Raw genomic sequence first — 20,936 nt, forward strand, 5'->3', positions numbered from 1 at the left:
TAGCATTGTGGGGGTAAAGACAGGAGCCTTGATTAAGGACATTAGTAAAAACTAGTCAGGCAAAAAAGGTAGGGCAGGATGTTCCAAGCAGAGTGAAAGCAGGTAGAATTGCTATAAGTTAATAAGAAAGCATTAGAGGGAATACAAACAGTCTTTCTGCACATTGAACTGGGAGGGGGTAGGGATGAGGTGCAGCAAGGGTTTGACAGGATTTAGTGCCAGAAGATGCTGAAGGACCAGGGCCAGACCAAGACAGGTTTCACAGGCCAGGCTGAGGAATTAGGTCTTTATAATGAAGGCAAAAGGGACTACCAAAGGCTTTTAGGCATGGAATGATGAGCAAAGTTGTTTTTTGAGTGGATCAATGGAGACTAGGCTGGAATGACGCAAATGTAAATAAAAGGAGATTTTTTTTTTTTTTTAAAGGTTTTTATTTACTTGGCACAGAGATAGAGAGTACAAGTAGCCAGAGCAGCAGGCAGAGGGAGGAGGAGAAGCAGGCTCTCCGCTGAGCAGGGAGGCTGAAGTGGGGCTCAATCCCAGGACCCTGGAATCATGACTTGAGCCGAAGGCAGATGCTTAACTGACTGAGCCACCCACGTGCCCCAAAAGGAGATTATTTAACAAGTGAATCCAGATGAGAAAAGACACTGATTCAAACTAGGATAATGGCAGTGGAGACAAAGAGAAATGACTAAATTCACAAGACAATGAGGAGATACTCAGTAAGGTTTACTGGTTGAATGGAATGTAGAAGCAGGTAGCAGTGAGAAGAGTTTCTAGCTTGGGAAGATGTCCTTTTACCTAGGAAGGAACACTGGAAGCCTGGATTTTCCTATCCCCACCCAAAATAATAAAGAGTCCAGTCTTAAAAACAAATAAACTCCCCATAAACCACAATTATCTGGAAAGGGGAATGATTTCCCCAGAACAAGAAACAGAATGCTACTGTAAATCTCTTGGTGCCATTACAGGTCTTTGTGAGAGGCTTACCTCAAAAACAGAAGGAAGAATGAAGAAAGTAGGCAATGACAGAAGTCCTACAGATTTGCCCAGTAAGTGTGAGCTATACTCAGTCTTACAGGACAGAGGGACAGTGGGGGCTACAGGGTAATACTTACATGGGGAAAAGTGATTTTTCGGAGAGCAGCATCATAATTCTTAACCTCCACCTTTTCCATGAGAGGACGAATGACTAAATGGGTATCAGTGCCTAGGGCAGAAGGGGCAGGGGTGGGGAGAGAAGGCATCAGAATTAGAGAAAGTCTTGCATGTACAGGTAAAGCAGCAGCCTAGCAGAGTGCAACCTACCTCCAGATATCAGTGCTGTCGGGCTGTGGGCCACGGTTCGAACGTCATGAGTATGATGCTGGAATGGCTTTGTCCGCACCCACTGCTTCTCACTGCTGTTGGAAGTCACAGAGACCAGCTGAAAATGGAATACTGTCCCCTCGGCTGTGCCCACCACGAAACTGTCTTCTTGCTGAGAAATTAAATCATTAGGGAGGTACATTTAAGCAAAACAGGGCCCAGTATGAAAAATATTCCCTGAGGTTTTCTGTCTGCACAGCCTAAGGAAAAACCTATGCCCAGAACTGAAAGGTAAGTTATAGGGTCTTTTTCCTCCAGAAGCTGACAATTCCACGGGAGGAGCAAGCTCACACATAGGTAATAATGTGCCCCCTACTGACAAAATCAACAATATGTACCTCAAACTGTTATAGTGCTTTCAAATACACAAGTTAAACCCCATTAGAAGAGCAACAAAAAAGATCACCTAGGAGTAAATTTAAATTAATAGTAATAGAAATTATCCTCAAAAGATTTGGAAAACAGGGACCCAGATATGAGAACACCAGTGTTCACAGCAGCATTAGTCACAAAAGCCAAAAGATGGAAACCCAAATGTGCATCAATAGATGAATGAATAAGTACAATGCAGTATATATATAGTGAAATATTATTCAGCCTTAAAAAGGGATGAAATTCTGAAAATTGTATAATGTAAATAAATTTTGAAAATATTATGCTAAGTAAAATAACCCAGACACAAAAAGACAATTATTACATGATTCCACTTATATGGAGTACCTAGAAGAGCAAATTCATAGGGACAGAGAGTAGAATAAAGGTTACAAGGGACTGAGAGAAATAAGGTGTTACTGTTTAACCAGTAGAGTTTCCATGTGATGAGAAAGTGGTGAAGGTTGCACAACACTGTGAATGTACTTAATGCCACCGAAATGTACTTTAAAATAGTTAAAATGGGGGTGCCTGAGTGGCTCAGTTGATTAAGTGACCAACTCTTGATTCTGGCTCAGGACACGATCTCAGGGTCAGGGTCATAGGATCAAGGACCGTGAGGGCGCTATGCTCAGCGCTGAGTCTGCTTCTTCCTTCTCCCTATTCGTCTGCCCCTCCACACACACACCTGCGTGCACGCATACTCTCCCTCTCTCGAAAATAAAATAATTCTTTAAACAAAAAAAAGGTTAAAATGGCAAATTTTATGTTATGCACATTTTACCACAATAGAACAAGTTTGGGTTTTTTTGGTTTTTTTATTTTTTTAAAGTAAAGTCAGGGCGCCTAGGTGGCTCAGTCGGTTAAGCCTCCAACTCCTAATCTCAGCTCAGGTCTTGATCTCAGGGTTATGAGTTCAAGCCTCTCGGGCTCCAACAAAACCCCCAGTAAACTACTGGGAATGTGGGAGGAAAAAATGCAGAACTCTAGACCCTGAAATTCAAATCCTGAATCTTCAAATTTTCAAACCCTGAAATCTTTTTTTTAGGCTGAGAAGGGAAGTGGCCTGGTCAGTATCACACAAAGACCCAGGTTCCTTGGTCCTCAGTTTAAGGCTCTCTCTTACAAGTATGTTGAGCACTGTGACTTCTCTTAGTCTTAAAAGGTCTCGAGGTATCTGGGACACCTGGGTGGCTTAGTCAGTTGAGTGTCCTACTCTCGATTTCAGCTCAGGTCATGATCTCAGGATCCCAGGATTGAGCCACGCGTTGGGCTCTGCGCTCAGCGGGGGAGTCTGCTTGAGGATTCTCTCTCTCCTTTTGCACACCCCAGCTCATGTTCTCTTTCAAATAAATAAATAAATCTTTTATATACAAGTAAATAGTCTTGGCATGTCTGCAATTTTTAAAAAATTATTTATTTATTTATTTATTTGACAGAGAAAGAGAGAGGTCCCAAGTAGGCAGAGAGGCAGGCAGAGGGGGAGGAGAGAGCAGACTCCCTGCTAAGAAGAGAGCCTGATGCAGGGCTCGATCCCAGGACCCTGAGACCATGACCTGAGCCGAAGGCAGAGGCTTAACCCACTGAGCCACCCAGGAACCCCTTGCCATGTCTACAATTTAAAAAAATATTCCTTTGTAGTCTCAAAACCATCCTCATTTTCACTCTGGCTTTTACAAATACATATAACTTTGAGCAGGGGGGGGGGAAAGACAAGATGGATATTTGATAAGGAAGTGAGAAAAGCCAGGAACCTGGATCAGGAGCAGCTAAACAGTCAAACAGTATTAAGATTAGATCAGCTGGGACGCCTGGGTGGCTCAGTTGGTTAGGCAGCTGCCTTCGGCTCAGGTCATGATCCCAGCGTCCTGGGATTGAGTCCCGCATTGGGCTCCTTGCTCCGCAGGGAGCCTACTTCTCCCTCTGCCACTCTGTCTGCCTGTGCTCACTCTCTCTCTCTCTCTCTCTGACAAATAAATAAATAAAATCTTTAAAAAAAAAAAAATAAATAAAAAAAAAAATTAAAAAAAAAAAAAAAAAAGATTAGATCAGCCAGTTAAGAGAAATGAGATGTCTAAACATGCATGAACATGTAACTGCCACCAACTACACACTAACTGGGCTAAGAACTATATATGAGTAATCTGCAAGGTTAAGTATCGTTTGCCCTATCAGGAGAAACTGAATGACTTTGAAATGGCATAGAAAATACTGGTATTCTTGTCCTGTGAGCACTGTGACTATGTCAGAGCTATTTTACAACTCTGTAAACTGCAGTAATGAGAGTGATGCAAAAGAATTTTGGCTGGTGGAATGCAGCCAGTAATGCCCTATGGACATGAGTCCAGCAAGAATTTGTAAGTAGGGGCGCCTGGGTGGCTCAGTGGGTTAAGCCTCTGCCTTCGGCTCAGGTCATGATCTCAGGGTCCTGGGATCGAGCCCCACATCAGGCTCTCTGCTCAGCGGGGAGCCTGCTTCCCCCCCCCCTTTCTGCCTGCCTCTCTGCATACTTGTGATCTCTGTCAAATAAATAAATAAAATCTTAAAAAAAAAAAAGAATTTGTAAGTAAATTCATTTCAGCATTCCTGATGACCTTATAGAACTGCATTTGTTAAACTGTCCTTTGAACTACCTATAACATCTTAATGGTTTCCTCATTAGTTAATGAGTTACAGAAAATCTCTGACATTTCCATTTCATGTTTGTATGAGTCATGATTTTATCTTGTCCCCCCCCCCCCCCCCGCCATCATCATTTAATAGCTCTTTACACAGGTAAGGAACCTGAAACTTCAAAAGCATTTGCTCTGGGTATACCAAAACACCTCAACCTATACCAGTTCTCTTTGAGGTAACCTGCAGGCACATGATGGTGAGAAGGAAGGACACCATATAAGGTATACCAGACCAGTCTCTCCCTCATCTCTAAGAATACTATTTGAAGGGTTGCCTAGGTGGCTCAGTTGGTTAAAGCCTCTGCCTTCGGCTCAGGTCATGATCCCAGGGTCCTGGGAGCGAGCCCTGCATTGGGCTCTCTGCTCAGGTGCTCAGCGGGGAGCCTGCTTCCTCCTCTCTCTCTCTCTGCCTGCTTCTCTACCTACTTGCCATCTCTGTCAAATAAATAAAATCTTAAAAAAAAAAAAAAAAAAAGACTACTACTTGAAAATCATTATCCCAAGGAAAAGTGGAGATGTTGAGCAGCTTATGAATTCACAGACTATACCCCATCTCCAACTAAACAGCTCATTTGCGGGATGCCTGGGTGGCTGAGTTAGTTAAGTGTTTGCCTTCAGCTCATGTCATGATCCCAGGGTCCTGCAACGGAGTACCACACTGGGCTCCTTGCTCATGGGAGAGCCTGCTTCTTCCTCTGCCTGCCACTCATCCTGCTTGTACTCTTGCTCTCTCTCTGGCAAATAAATAAATAAAATCTCTTAAAACAAATAAAAAAATAAACAGTTCACTTACCAAAAAAGGGGGAGGACAGTTTGCACAAAATCCCACCAACAGAGAGGGACTAAGAAGGCAACACTAAGGGGCAGCTGGGTGGCTCAGCCATTAAGCGTCTGCCTTCGGCTCAGGTCGTAATCCCAGGGTCCTGGGATCGAGCCCCACATCGGGCTCTCTGCTGGGCGGGAAGCCTGCTTCTCCCTCTCCCACTCCCCCTGCTTGTGTTCCCTCGCTCGCTGTGTCTCTCTCTGTCAAATAAATAAATAAAATCTTAAAAAAAAAAAAAAAAAAGAAGGCAACACTAACAAACTCCACATCATCTTCTCCTGATGTGGAATCATCAAAGAATTGAAAAGGAAATGAAAGAAAACAGCTCTCTTAGGGTGCAGAGGGAACAAAGCAAGGGGAAAGCTGACCTGGAAAGGGAGAGGGGAAAGTGTCCTAATTCAATTATAGAGCGACTGTTTCACACAGAAAAACAATCTGAAGACTGACCCCTAAATGAAAGCAAATGTTCACTACAACTCCCTGCAGGAATCAGTACTCGCCTACTTGATAAGGGTGACAGACATCTAAGAAGATCAAAGGACTGGGTACTTGCCACCATTCACTCTTCAGTCAATGAAAATCCATTAAAAAGATATCTAAAAATAATCAGCTGTTCTGGCAAGAGAGTATAGTGGAGAAAAGCCTTGAAATTAGGATCAGTTTCAAAAGAGATGTGAAAATAATGCCAATAACACACTCACTGTGCCAGATACTGCACCTAGCACTTTTACATGCACTGCCTATTTAATCCTCCCCAAGCTCCAGAAGGATGTATTACTAGTCCCCTGTTTTCACAGAAGAAACTGAGGTTTAGAAATAAATAGCCTACCCAAAGAAGACGAGTAGCTTTTAAGTGCTACAGCTGGGATTCAAACCCAAGTCTGCCCTAGTCTGGAGAGTGTGATAAGCATTTTGAAAGCGAGAATTTGTACAATTCCATTTTTCCCCTTAAACAAACAAACAAACGAACAGCACATAGTTCCCTGACTCTCGGGCACACATTTGCCCACACTTAAACATCTCTGAAATGAGGATATCTTATAGCTGTCATCCTGCGCATGAGGGAAATCTTTAGATAAAGAGCAAACATCAGCATTTGCAGAACGGGGGGCACCTGGCTGGCTCAGTTAGTACAGCATGCAACTCTTGATTTCAGGATCGTCAGCTCAAGCCCCATACTGGGTGTGGCACATATTTAGAAACACTAAAATAAAAACACAACTTGCAGAATGGTTGTCAAAAACCGGGAAGAAAATCTTGGGACTATAGTGGAGCAGCATGGCTGGCTGGGAGGCATGTGTGGGAAACACAGACCCTGATGACCAAGTTAAAAAGTGAATCAGAGTCCACTTGTGCATGTGAAAAAGTTTTAGGAATACCTTACTCACTTTATGTCACTTACAACTTCCTTGTTATATATGCACAGAAGTGATATAACAAAAATTTATGCTTACGCCTCTTCAATAAATAAAATATAAATACTATGTTTTAAAAAAAAAATTGTAGGGCACCTGAGTGGCTCAGTGGGTTAAGCCTCTGCCTTCTGCTCAGGTCATGATCCCAGGGTCCTGGGATCCAGTCCTGCATCGGGCTCTGCTCGGCGGGGAGCCTGCTTCCTCCTCCCTCTCTCTCTCTCTCTCTCTCTCTCTCTGCCTACTTGTGATCTCTGTCAAATAAATAAATAAAATCTTTAAAAAAAAAAAAAATTGTAGGGGCACTTGGGTGGCTCAGTTGGTTAGGCCACTGCCTTTGGCTCAGGCCACGATCCCAGGGTTCCAGGATCGAATCCCCCATCGGGCACCCAGCTCTCCCCGCTTCTCCCTCTGACCTTCTTCCTTCTCGTGCTCTCTCTCTCTCTCTCTCAAATAAATTGAAAACAAAAACCAAAAAGCAAAAAACAAAAAAACCACAACATTGTAGGAGCACTTGGGTGGCTAAATTGTTAAGCGTTTGCCTTCAGCTCGGGTCATAATCCCAGGGTCCTGGGATTGAGCCCTGCATCAGAATACCTGCTTGGCAAGAAAACCTGCTTCTCCCTCTCCCACTTTCTCTGCCTGTGTTCCCTCTGTCAAGTAAATAAAATCTTTAAAAAAAAACATTGTAGAGGCGCCTGAATGGCTCAGTCGGTTAAGCGTCTGCCTTCGGTTCACGTCATGATCCCAGGGTCTTGGGATTGAGCCCCAAATTGGGCTCCCTGTTGTGAGGAGTCTGCTTCTCCCTCTTCCTCTGCCCCTCCCCCAGCTCATGCTCTCTGTCTCTCTCTCATGCTCTCACTCTGTCTCAAATAAGTAAATTTTTTTTTTTAAGATCTTATTTACTTGGGGCACCTGGGTGGCTCAGTGGGTTGAGGCCTCTGCCTTCGGCTCGGGTCATGATCCCAGGGTCCTGGGATCGAGCCCCACATCGGGCTCTCTGCTCAGCAGGGAGCCTGCTTCCCTTCCTTTCTCTCTGCCTGCCTCTCTACCTACTTGTGATCTCTGTCTGTCAAATAAATAAATAAAATATTAAAAAAAAAAGATTTTATTTACTTATTTGTCAGAGACAGAGCACAAATGCGAAGCAGAGGGAGAGGGAGAAGCAGGCTACCCCTCTGACCAGGGAACCCAATGCAGGGCTCAATCCCAGGACCCTAGGATCATGACCCGAGCGCCAGGCAGACGCCTGAATGACTGAGCTACCCAGGCGTCCCAGTAAATGAAGTCTTTAAAAAAATAAAATAAATACTGCCAGTTTATATTATAATAGTTTGCATTACATACTTATAAAATACAACTTTTACATTTAAAAAAAAAGCACTGTCATAGTTTAATTGGTACGGTTTCTTCTTTCCCATGATGACAAAACTATGGCATGTCCTACAACCATTTGTATCTAAGATGCAATACAATACCATAATTACAAGCACATGGTAAAGAAAGATCAGACAATATAAAATAGCACAGAGCACAAATTGAGGCTGCCCCCTGCCTGCTCACTACAACTTTCCTCTCTAAAAATTACCATTAGCATTTTTAATCTTCTCAGATACCGTAAATATATACACTACCAAAACTATATATACAGAAACTATTAAACATGTAAGTATCTACAAATACTGCAAACACTACAAAATCTGCCTCTTCCTTATTTTTTTTTTTGAAGATTTTATTTATTTGAGAGAGAGAGAGAGAACAAGCAGGGGGAGCGGCAGGCAGAGGGAGAGAGAAGCAGGCTCCCTGCTGAGCAGGGAGCCCCATGCAGGGCTTGATCCCAGGACCCTGAGATCATGACCTGAACAAAGGCAGACGCTTAACCAACTAAGCCACTCAGGCACCCGCCTCTCTTTTTTAAAACTCTGTATTAAGAGGAAAATTTCTTGGGGTGCCTACATGGCTAAGTTGGTTAAGATACTGACTTTGGCTCAGGTCATGATCTTGGGGTCCTGGAAATGGTCCCGTATCGGGCCCTGCACTCAATGGGGAGTCTGCTTCTTCCTCTCTCCCTCCCCCTCTGTTCCTCCCCAGTTCGTGCTAATAAATAAATAACATCTTTTTAAAAAAAAAGGAAAATTTCTCCTACTCATTTCAACTTATTCTTCATTATAGTTACATGGGATATCTAAATGTTTCACAAGACTTTAATACTCATCAAACTGTTCTCATGGAAAACCTGTTAAGTGGGATAGAAACAAGTTATAAGCAAGAAAAGCAAGCATGACTGATCTCTACACTAAACTGCATATCCACACTTAAGAGAGCAAACAAGTCTCAAACTAAGATGACTAAGAATAAAGGATATAGTCAGCAAATCTCAAAGTCACTTTCCATGCCCCAATGGTGAAATACCCCAAGGTTTCTAATTAAGAATTCATGTTACCAAAAGGGAAGAGGCACACTTGTTTTCAACACAAGTCTGCTAAAGTCATATTAAAATAGGAGAAATTTAATTTTTTCAAAATCACTATAAAATTATTTCCTAATTTCCTAAGACAGGAAGCAGAAGAGTTACACAAAGAGTGAAAAATAGCACTTCTCAAGATTCTTCTAGGGCACTTGTGGCCTATCTAAATCAGACTAGATTAACTGGGGGTGGGGAGTGTCTGAAGAAAACTTCTCTGCTAACTAATATTCTAGAGAATATCCTCTAACTAGTTGTTAGGAGAATAAGAGGGTTCAAAGAAATTATGTGGGTTTCAGATGCATTTTTCTAAACTCGTCTTCCTCCATAAAACATTGAGGATTAGGAAACACTGTGCCACATCACTGACGCGGCCCTCTCTGTTCATCCCCCAGGCTGTAGAGGAACTGCTCCAAACAGGGACCATACTCACATCAGATACCGCAATGGACTGCACATCAGCATTTGCAATGAGATGGTTCTTCACAAGCGTCCCAGTAGCTGAGTCCCAGAACTGCACCTTCCCAGCAGAGTCCACACTTATGACAGTGCCATCAGACAAGAAGGCCACGCCCCATATGATACACTTCCGCTTAGACACACCCATATACTGCCTATCCACCAGCATCTTATGAACAGCGCTCCCTGAAAAATAAGAAAAGCCCCAATTTGAATAGTATTTACTTCTTTTGTCTTCAAAACCCACCTGTGGTAGGCATCTATTAAGTTAGCTGCCTGAGCACAGACCATAAACAACCACTAAATAGTAGTTATGGTGAACTCAGTCTCAGAACACAAAAATGGTTACCTAAAGACTGTGGGGGAGAAGGGGGAGGGGCGGTTGGAGATTGAAACTGGCAGGAGGAAGATGTGCAACTGAAAGGAGACATTTGGGACTTCACTTAAAACTGCCTAAAAGCAACGTGTATTACAGTTGGCTCTTTTCTAAAACCCCAGCAAAAAGGGAGAGAAGACAACAGTTGACAATGTGTTGGGAATGAAAAAGGAAACAGAGTAGTAACTGACATACCAGAGCCCTAAAACTAAGTCTCAAGTCAACAGTAGTAAAACCAAGAAGCCACTTGATCTATACCATGAAATCCTCAGAAGACTCAGGAACTGTGGTGACCCCGAAAACTGGAAAAAGAAGTGAAAGTAGAATGAAAAAGAGAAACTGGTTGAAACTATGTTTAAGAAACTTATAGGGGCGCCTGGGTGGCTCAGTGGGTTAAAGCCTCTGCCTTCGGCTCAGGTCATGATCCCGGGTCCTGGGATCGAGCCCCGCATCTGGCTGTCTGCTCAGCAGGGAGCCTGCTTCCCTTCCTCTCTCTCTGGCTGCCTCTCTGCCTACCTGTGATCTCTGTCTGTCAAATAAATAAATAAAATCTTTAAAAAAAAAAAAAAAAAGAAAGAAACTTATAGATCTGGGGCGCCTGGGTGGCTCAGGTGGTTAATCGACTGCCTTTGGCTCAGGTCATGATCCTAGAGTCCTGGGATCGAGTCCCTCATCGGGCTCCCTGCTCAGCAGGGAGACTGCTTGTCCCTCTGACCCTCTCCCCTCTCATAGTCTCTCTAAAGTAAATAAATAAACTCTTCAAAAAAAAAAAAAAGCAACTTATAGATCTTTCAGGTAACTATCTGCTAACTGAAAAGCCAGGCAACTCCCAAACTTGACCTCAAGGAAGAATGGAGATTCATTCTCCGAAAAGAGAGATCAGGCACAACTGAAGTTGGGATTACTATACGGAAAATAGATAAGGTGAAAATTTATTAACTGAACATTGAGAACACCAGTTTTCTTCTCAGAATGCTGATGACCAAACTTATTATCACCAGGCATAAGAATAAAACACATTTCTGGGAAATATGACCAGCCCAAGAAAAAAGAAAAAAGCCAATGTCTTTGGAGGTTCCCCAAAATAAGACTCCAGCCAGATCATTCTTCAATGAAACCCATGAGCAATCAGCTCTACTCATGTGGTAAGGAAGGTAATCAGAGACATGTGAGCAAAGCCTGAATATGAAAGGCAGAGGCCAGGGAGACTACCAGAAAAAAATAAATACCAGGGAGAAAACACCCAGAGTGAAGAATACCTGACAAATATCCTGAATAACCTCAGAAAGAAAAGTCTGTATACAATGAAACAAAGAATGCTATAAAAAAGAACCCTCAGGAAACAAACAAGAACTCTGAAAACGGCAGAAATGAAAAGCTCAGTTAACAGGATTTACAGATAAAGACAAGGGATGCCTAGCGTGCTCTGGAGAAAATTCTTAAATTAATAGCTGAGGGGCACCTGGATGGTGGAGTTGGTTAAGCATCTAACTCTTGGTTTCGGCACAGGTCCTGGGATTGAGCCCTGTAATAGGCTCTGCACTCAGCTCAAGAGTCAACTTGGGACTCTTTCTCCCTCTGGCCCTCCCATCGCACTCTCGCTCTCTAAAAAAAGTAAATAAATCTTTTAAAAAGTTGGGGGGGAAGGCGCCCGGGTGGCTCAGTCGATTAAGTTTCTGCCTTTGGCTCAGGTCATGATCCCAAGGTGCCGGGATCTAGCCCCACATCAGCTGCTTGCTCAGTGAGGAGCCTGCTGCTCCCCTTCTTTGTGCTCTGTCAAATAAATAAATGATATCTTAAAAAAAAAAAAATTCTCTTAAGAACTGAAAACTGGGTTTTTTGATTAAAATAATCTACCAATGGGGTGCCTGGGTGGCTCAGTGGGTTAAGGCCTCTGCCTTCGGCTCGGGTCATGATCCCAGAGTCCTGGGATCGAGCCCCACGTCAGGCTCTCTGCTCGGCGGGGGGCCTGGATCCTTCTCTCTCTCTGCCTGCCTCTCTGCCTACTTGCGATCTCTGCCTGTCAAATAAATAAATAAAATCTTTACAACAATAAAATAAAATAATCCACCAAGTATCTAATACAATTGATATTAATGGATCCACACATCAAGAAACCTAACTATTACATTTCAGGACAGTAAGTAAGTAAGATCCTAAAAGCTCCTTGGAAAAACAAACCAAAAAACCTATACAAAAGATCTTCCAGAATGGCATCAGATTTCATAATAATACTCGAAACTGAAGTTCTAAGGAAAAATAATTTCTGACCTAGAATTCTTTCTCATGAACCCCTTCTCATGATCTACCAAACAAAGGAATAAACCAGGAAACTGAATGGAACAGGGGATTCTACCTGAGAGAGAAGAAAAGAAGATCCACGGAATGACAGAAATCAGGGTTCAAGACCTACAGAGGTACAGCAGGACCAGAAACTGGTACACTAGACTGGAGGTCAGAAGGCTCTGGGGAGAGAATCATTCAAGATAAAAGTGGTAGAAAGAAAACCAGATATATCCGAACCTAATTTATACAACTGGAAAAATTTGAGGATGAATCAGTAAGACTGATAACGTACATACATACATGTGTGTGCGTGTGTGTGTGTATATATATATATACACACACCAGAAACACCAGAGAAATTAGCTAAAAGTTATAGATGGTTGTCTTTGAGGAGTGAGAGAAGGAATATTGGGGGACTCCTGCTTCTTTCTAACAACCCAAAAGGAGTCCTTTGACTATGCATGTACAACAGGTAACAATAAAAAATTTGTTTAAACATGGAGGAAAAAGAAAAATGACACAAACCTGACCTGTTTTTACTTCCCATCTTTGGATGGGCATACAGATGGGCCCACCTAACAAGCTGAACTCATCACTTTAGTATTCCATAAGCCAATTCTGCAGGCCAAGAATTAAGAAAGTATATGGTTCTCTACCTTTCTGATCTCATGCCTCACCAATTATGCCACTAAGACCTTATGTTCCTCAAAGAGAGGCATCTACTTTTACCAAGGCCTGGTATATATAAATAGATATTCTAACTGATCATTTGTAGTAAATGTCATATTGCTCAAGGGTGAATTCTTAGTAGATAAAACATACATATCCCATCAAATAACCAGGATTCCCCCAAAACCAGCAGTAGCAATCCAAGAAAGGAGTGAAATTCATGGCTAACATTTCACAAGGTTAATAAGATGTTAGGCCCTAAGGGTCACTGAAAGCACAAAGGCTTAAGGTTTTGGAAACCACCAATGCGAATCTGACAAACAAGACCCAAAACCCAACCGAACTTAGAAAAACAGTCACCTGATTTGACATCAAACACACTAATGTAGTCTATGGAGCCAGCTGCAACGTGGGTACCAGAGGGATGCCAGCTGAGACTCAGGATGCGACCTTGGGAGTTGTATGAGAAAAAGAGAAAGACATACACATAAATGTACAGTAAAAGGTACCTGAGTTCTCCTTTGACCACTATCTACAAGGCTAGTATTCTACAATCTTAGCTCTCATCTACTGCACTCCTGTTAAGAACATTTTACAATGTTTCATAATAGATGAGTAACAACTCTACCTTGGAATCATAACAAAGTATATGAAGAATATTACCTTAACAATGTAGAAATGGTTGAAAGGAGTGTAAAGAAACGCAACTTTTTGAGGATGATCTGTCACTAACCTAATAAAATTTAAAGGTGCATATTTGGCTCAGCAATTGCACTGGAAATTAATCAAGGAGAAACACTTGCAAGAGTGTTCAGAAATATGTATACTGGAATACGCATTGCTGCCCTGATTATAGGGAGTTTGATTAAATAAATTATAGAACACAATAAAATGCAATGCCATGCAGACTGGCATGATTGACATGGAAGGGTATCTGTGCTATACCAAGTGAAAAAACAAGCACAAGCACTCCCGTGTAGTTGTTCATACAAATATACAAAATCTTTGGAAGTAATCCAATACTTCCAAAATCTACTACTGCTTACAGAACAGAAGAGATATTTATTTTCTCTTTCACACTTGGCTAAACACACAAATTTTGAATAAGCATTATATCATTTTTGTAATTAAAAAAGATGGGCGCCTGGGTGGCTCAATGGGTTAAAGCCTCTGCCTTCGTCTCAGGTCGAGGTCCTGGGGTCCTGGGATGGAGCCCCGCATCGGACTCTCTGCTCAGCAGGGAGCCTGCTTCTTCCTCTCTCTCTGCCTGCCTCTCTGCCTACTTGTGATATCAAATAAATAAATAAAATATTTAAAGGGAAAAAAAATAAAATAAATCTATCAAATAAATAAAATATTTAAAGGGGAAAAAAAAAAAGAACACCCAAGGGGCACCTGGGTGGCTTAGTTGGTTGTGTCAGACTCTTAATTTTTGACTCAGGTCATGAACTTGGGTTCGTGCGATCAAGCCCTATGTCAGGCTCCCTGATCTGCAGGAAGTCTGCTTGAGATTCTCTTTCCTTCTGCCCTTCCCTCTGCTCATGCGCTTTAATAAGTAAATCTTTAAAAAAAAAAAAAAAAGAGGAACACCCACACCGTGGAGCATGTGACTCCTGACCTTGAGGCTGTAGGTTTGAGCCCCATGATAGGTATGGAGACTACTTAAAAATAAAACAGAAGGAATCAGACTAGCAGATAATCAATATTACTAATGGACACAGAATACATAGGACAGGTACTATTCTCTAGAAGGGTCAGCAAGCTACGGCCCAACAGCCAAATGAGGCCCACTAATCGTTTTCATAAATAAGTTTTACCAAAGCAGAGCCATACCTATTTGTTTAACTACTATCTACGGTTACTTTTATGGAATGAGAGTTGACAGAGTGTATGGAAGGCAAAACCTAAAATATTTACTACCTGCTATCTTTACAGAAAAAGTTTGCCAACCCCTGCCCTAGAAGTCAGTGTCAACTGGTCTAGGTGGAACATAAGTAATTGTTTAAAAATTCTAGTTTTAAGACTTTATGCACAACATTAAAACTTCAAAATGAAAATAAGTGAGAATTAACCAAGTGACTTATACAAAACACTAGCTTTCCTATTTTGGATCTCTAGTTTTCTATAATACTAAAGCAGGTGATCATAACTATGCTACAGGATAAAGAAAGCCTGAGTGAGGGACAGCTTTGAGCACATATCCTATATTCAGATAAGTCAGCATATGGATAAAATATTACTTGGATGCATGGGAAAACAGCCTATCCCCAGCAGCACAGAAACCTAACTTCTTAAGGCCACTCACTGCCCCACCAAAAATGACCCTTACTTTTCTGTCGATCAAAATTTCTTTCAAACTGGATTTTGTCTGGAGTGATTTGAAACAGCTTCACAGATCCGTCTTCACAGCCAACCTATTAAAGAGAGAAACAGAAAACAGAAAAGACAAGCATTTTGTATAACTAAATATAAACATAAACATTTCTTCCCTAAAGCTGTCACCTGCTGTGAAAGAGAAAAATACTATGTAAGCGAAGAAAAAACTTATTGGTACCAAGAAACTGATAGTGTATTCCTGGCAGCCTTCATGTCCTAGCTAGAAAACAGGCTAATCGGTGACCCGATTCCTGTAGAGAACATGGAAAAAAAGTAGGATTTTCACAGCACATATCTTCTAGAGACCCATGGCCTAAATAAAAGACCCATTAACTATACAACCTAAATAGAGACACATCAAAATATTTTATAAATCAGTGTAAATCAAACAAGAATCATAGACTTATCCCAGAAAATGAAATATCTAGAAGCACACATTTTAATAATGGGGGGGCATGTCTTCTCAGTCTGCACTCAAACAATTTTTGAGAAACACTGTGGCAAAACATAGTTCCATAAGTTAACTTGTGGAAGGACCTCCCAGAATTTTTAACAGACACTAGTGTGTTGTGAATCTATGGAGGGATCTCACATTAACATGCCATATTCTCAAATGATATATACCATAAAACATAAAGCACAAGACAACAAAAAACAGTTTCCACAGCTCCCAATTCCAACTACAGTTTGAGAAATGCTGAACCAAACTAAGCCTCTCATTTCATAAATGAATAAATGAGGTCCAAAGTAGCAGCAGAAAGGATGCAAAAGGACAAGTGATTTTTAACTCTCAGTATCAACTCCAATCTTTTATTGGGGCTGCTGGAATCTACATCAGACTGGAGTTGCTACACATCATAACATAATTTAACTTTACCCTCCTGTGAACACAGAGAAGAAACTTCTCTGTACGCACAAGAGAAATCTTGCTTTAAATTACTAATAGTTGGGGCACCTGGTTGGCTCAGTCGGTAAAGCGTGGGACTCTTGATTTCAGGGTTGTGAATTCAAGCCCCAGACTGGGTCACAGAGATTACTGAGAAATAAAATCTTTAAAATTACCAATACTTGCTTACTGACCAAAAGCTGAGAACCATGGGGACTGACAGCCATGCTCCAAATGGGTCCTCCAAAGGCATCCACGGCATACTTGATGTTTAATGCCTGCAAATCATACTCAATAATTTCTCCATTGAGTCCAGCACTAAAGAGTCGCTGTCCTTTTGCCCAACACAGAGCTTCTGTAGCCCGAGACTCATGACCTGGAAAAAACTACAGAAACATCATAACTTGTCAACCCACCATGAATTAATCAGCTAGCAGCACTGAGTGGTCATAGGCAACAAGGTAATAATTAAAACACTTCTCTAGAAATAACTAGTGTGGGGCTTTATTCTATCAGGTCATATTAATTAAGATTTTGTTTTTAGATTCAAATTTTAGTTAACTATACAGTTGGTTTTGTTTCTCTAAGAATTTTTCTGCAAAACCTTTCCAGTAAAATAAAGTTTGTATACAACTCTATTTGACATATCCAATTAAACTTTTGAAACTATCTTGACTGGGTGATGGTTTCAAAAGTTTATGTATGTCAAAGTTATCAATGTATATACTTTTTTCCTTTTTTAAAGATTTTATTTATTTGAGAGAGACAGGGAGAGAGAGGACGAGCGGGGGAGGAGTACAGGGAGAGGGAAAAGCGGACTCCTCTACTGAGCAGGGAGCCCAATGAGGGGCTCCATCCTGGGACTTCAGAATCGTAACCTCAGCCAAGGCAGATGCTTAACCAACTGAGCAACCCAGGCGCCCCAATGTATATACTTTAAATTCATGCTGTTTATAATGTCAATTTTACCATTAAAATTTTTTTTTAAGATTTTATTTATTTAACAGAGAGAGAGAGAGAGAGACAGCGAGAAAGGGAACACAAGCAGGGGGAGTAGGAAAGGGAGAAGCAGGCTTCCCGCTGAGCAGGGAGCCCAATGTGGGGTTCGATCCCAGCACCCTGGGATCATGACCTGAGCCAAAGGCAGACAGGCACTCAGGCACCCCTAAAATTTTTTTTAAATAAAATAAATGGGGGCACCTGGCTGGCTCAGTCAGAAGAGCATGAGACTCTTGATTTCAAGGTCGTGAATTTGAGCCCCACATTGGGTGGATGTAGAGATAACTAAATTTAAAAAAAAAAAAAAAAAGGAATAAACTTTTAAAATAAAAAATTTAAAAATAATAAACAATGTAGCTCAATCCAGTGTTTCATTCAAGTCTCAGATTTCTAAGTGTTTTCTTAACACTTAAAAAAGTTTTCAGAGTTGGGGTGCCTGGGTGGCTCAGTGGGTTAGGCCTCTGCCTTCGGCTCGGGTCATGGTCTCGGGGTCCTGGGATCAAGCCCCGCATCAGGCTCTCTGCTCAACCAGGGAGACTGCTTCCCCCTCTACTTCTGCGTGCCTCTCTGCCTAATTGTGATCTTTCTCTCTCTGTCAAATGAGGGGGAAGCAGGCTCCCCGCTGAGCAGAGAGCCTGATGTGGGGCTCGATCCCAGGACCCCAAGATCATACCCGAGCCGAAGGCAGAGGCTTAACCCACTGAGCCACCCAGGCGCCTCTAAATAAATAAAATCTTTAAAAAAAAAGTTTTCATATATATCAAGGCATTTTATTCTTAAATCTGCTCAGCACGAAAGGGACTGAGCAGGTACAATTTTTCCTCTCTATTGTTAACAATAGTAGGGAAGGGACTATGGAGAAAGCAAAAGATTAGAATCAATTGATTACTGTTGAAAAAAGAAGAGTGAAAAAAAATAAGAGACACTCAGTAAAGAATGACTGAAACACTCTTTAAACAAATATTAACTCAGGAGTGGCTCTGTACTAGGCCCTTACTAAATGATGGGAATACAGTTATCAGTATCAGTGACAGTCTCAATTTGAAGTTTAGTGGGGAAGAAAAACATTAAACAAACATATGAACTATTATATAATTTTAATCATCATAATGACAAGAAATATCCAGAGTGCAACAAGCAAGTAGCATAGCACATTTTTCATAGTATAGAATCTGGCCTATTTGCGGTGATGACCAATTTTCTAACTCTTTTGGTTCTTCCAGGGTCAACTCCATTAAGTCACCCCTTTCCAGGATTCCTAAACCCACATCATCAGAGTAAGGCAATGCCCCACTAAGATTCAATGTCTGTGTTTAGCTTTACCATAAAATTTACCTGTTTGGAAACTGTATACTCATATTTCCCACACTGGACATTGAGCTCCTTCAAGGTAGGGCCTCTGACACTTGTCATAATGCCTAATACTTGCCACTCACTCATTTAGAAACAATTGCAGAATGCCTAAATTCCAAGTACTAGGCTGCTGGGCACTGAATTCATCTATCTATCCGTTCACAGGCATCCATTCAGTGCCTAGGACGCATAACACAATATATGTGAAATGAATTATATTGTTGCACCCAAAATCAGTAATCAGTGCCTTTGAAAAATATGCTGCTTTAATAGCCCTCTGCATACACCCAAACAGTATTTTCCTCTTTAATCCCACATATAGGCATTTAGGTCTACATTCTCTCAGACAGATGAACTTAGAAATCCATCTTCCTACCATAAAGTCACAAGAAAGTTTGATACTAAGATGTTTCATGGTTTTTTCTGAATTGACAACGAAATGGGCACTGACAACCCCAGCAGGAAATGCCACCTTACCAAAGTTGCAGTGGTGCAGAGACAGATATAAAGCAATGGTCCTAAAAGCTTCCCCCCTCCGCCTTTTTTAAGAAAGATTTTATTTATTTATTTGACACAGAGAGAAAGACAGCTAGCGAGAGGGAACACAAGCAGAGGCAGTGGGAGAGGGAGAAGCAAGCTTACTGCTGAGTACGGAGGCCGATGTGGGGCTTGATCCCAGGACTCTGGGATCATGACCTGAGCCGAAAGCAGGCGCTTAACCGACTGCCACCCAGGTACCCCAACAGCTTCCTTTTTTGTTGTGCCCAAAAGATCCAGCAAATCTCAGTTTCCAGATGACAGTGAGCCACCACAACCCCTAGATAGTATCTTTCTGACATTACACAGCTCAAAACTTTGAGCTCAGACAAGAGACTGCATATTAACTACACAAGTTACATAGTTCTAAACAACTCCAGAGAGAGTCACTTTCTTTTGATTTCTTTGAATACAAAAGACATATGAGATGTAGAACTGAACTTAAGAAAATTAACTCAGCAACACCGAATCAGGCTTCCAAATGACTTACTTTCTCCTGAAAGTAGTTTGCTGACAAGTTATAAATTTCCACAGTGCCATCTGTTCTAGAAACAGCCAATCTGTTTGACTGGTTATTGTAAGCCACGCAGCGGATCCCTGATGGAATATAATTAAAGAAACGTACTCGATGGACCTTAAATTCACCCATTCCTGTAGGGGGGGGGAAAGAGTCATTATTGTTAAATGTTAACAGCAGTACGTCACATGTATTGTTTCTTCTTAGTGTTAACAGCAGCATCTCAGGTATATTATTTATTATTATCACCATGCTGGATGGAAGAGTCCAACTGTATCTCACTGAGGTTCACTTCTAAATAGCTAAGCAACGATGTTTTCACACCCCACACAAGAATCTATGAAATCCCCAGAAGCACAGGATGCTTCAGCTAAAAATGAAAAGATCAACATATAGCGCATGTCCCAGACTCTTAACAATCCTGCCAATTACCTGAAGAAAGTACTCTGGGAAAGAGAGGTGACAAAAAACTGAAAATAACCTCGTTCTCTAATTGGGGGTACACACTTAAAGGAAGGGAGGCACATCGTGCTGACGAGTTGTATTCGAGGCAGAAACTCCTTTATCTTTTGTGTGTGAGGTTTCTTGGCGGGGGTGGGGCGTGAAGAGGAGGGTAAACACCATTAACACTCTCAAGAAGCAAGAAATATTGACAGCCTAAATCAGTCTCTCGATATCAGGGCCGCAGAACTCCTGCATCAAAATCATCTGGAAAAATGTATGTTTTTTTTTTTAAATGCAGGATTCTGGGTCCCATTCCACAGCTCCAGAGTTCCAATCTCTTGGTTGGGGGAGGATGGGGGTGGGGGAGGAGGACTAGGCATCTGCATTTTAGCGAACACTTCTCCCTAACTTTACAGCACGTTAAGTTTTCAAATTACAGACTCAAGCTAAAGTAGTGAAGTGAGGCTGACGGGGCAGGAAGAACCAAGAGCCCCTCAAGGAAAGGAAGCAACGGGACTTAGTCTGGCATCTGTCAACTATCCCCTCCCCGGCATCGCAAACACACACACGACGAAGATAGGGGCCGACTCTGGTTCGGCCCTCACTCTTCCTTCAAGGTTAGGAAGCCGCGGGCAAAGCAGCTGCGTTTGGCCCGGCCCGGCCCGGCCCGGCTAAAAGGGCGTCTGAAGCGCGCGCTACAACTCCGCCGCCCCTTCCCTCTCTGGGAATCTACGGAGTAGCCTCCATCAGGCCTCCGCACAGGGGGAAGTGCGAGCTCCACCGGCGTCGGCCTAGGGCAGGCCGCACCCCATCAAATTCCTTCATCTCCCAACAGCTTCCCATACCCCTTCCCCAACTCACCTACCTACCGATGGGGACTCGCCTCTCTCAGCTGCGGGCCCACGTGCGCGCGCGCT

The 20,936-nt window shown here is 42.2% G+C and overlaps 1 protein-coding gene across 1 annotated transcript in view; it reads right to left on the minus strand.

Moving 5' to 3' along the window:
- Positions 1-20,936, minus strand: part of UTP4 (UTP4 small subunit processome component) — a gene marked incomplete at its 5' end in the record, with an annotated part of 36,346 nt that overhangs the window by 15,276 nt on the left and 134 nt on the right. The window contains 8 exon segments of the mRNA XM_080829282.1: positions 1,122-1,213; positions 1,312-1,483; positions 9,551-9,762; positions 13,268-13,357; positions 15,237-15,321; positions 16,364-16,555; positions 19,549-19,655; positions 20,885-20,936. Coding sequence (XP_080685408.1) covers positions 1,122-1,213; positions 1,312-1,483; positions 9,551-9,762; positions 13,268-13,357; positions 15,237-15,321; positions 16,364-16,555; positions 19,549-19,655; positions 20,885-20,936 — 1,002 coding nt within the window.

Source organism: Martes martes, assembly GCF_963455335.1.
Source record: "Martes martes genome assembly, chromosome: 17".
NCBI lineage: Eukaryota > Metazoa > Chordata > Mammalia > Carnivora > Mustelidae > Martes > Martes martes.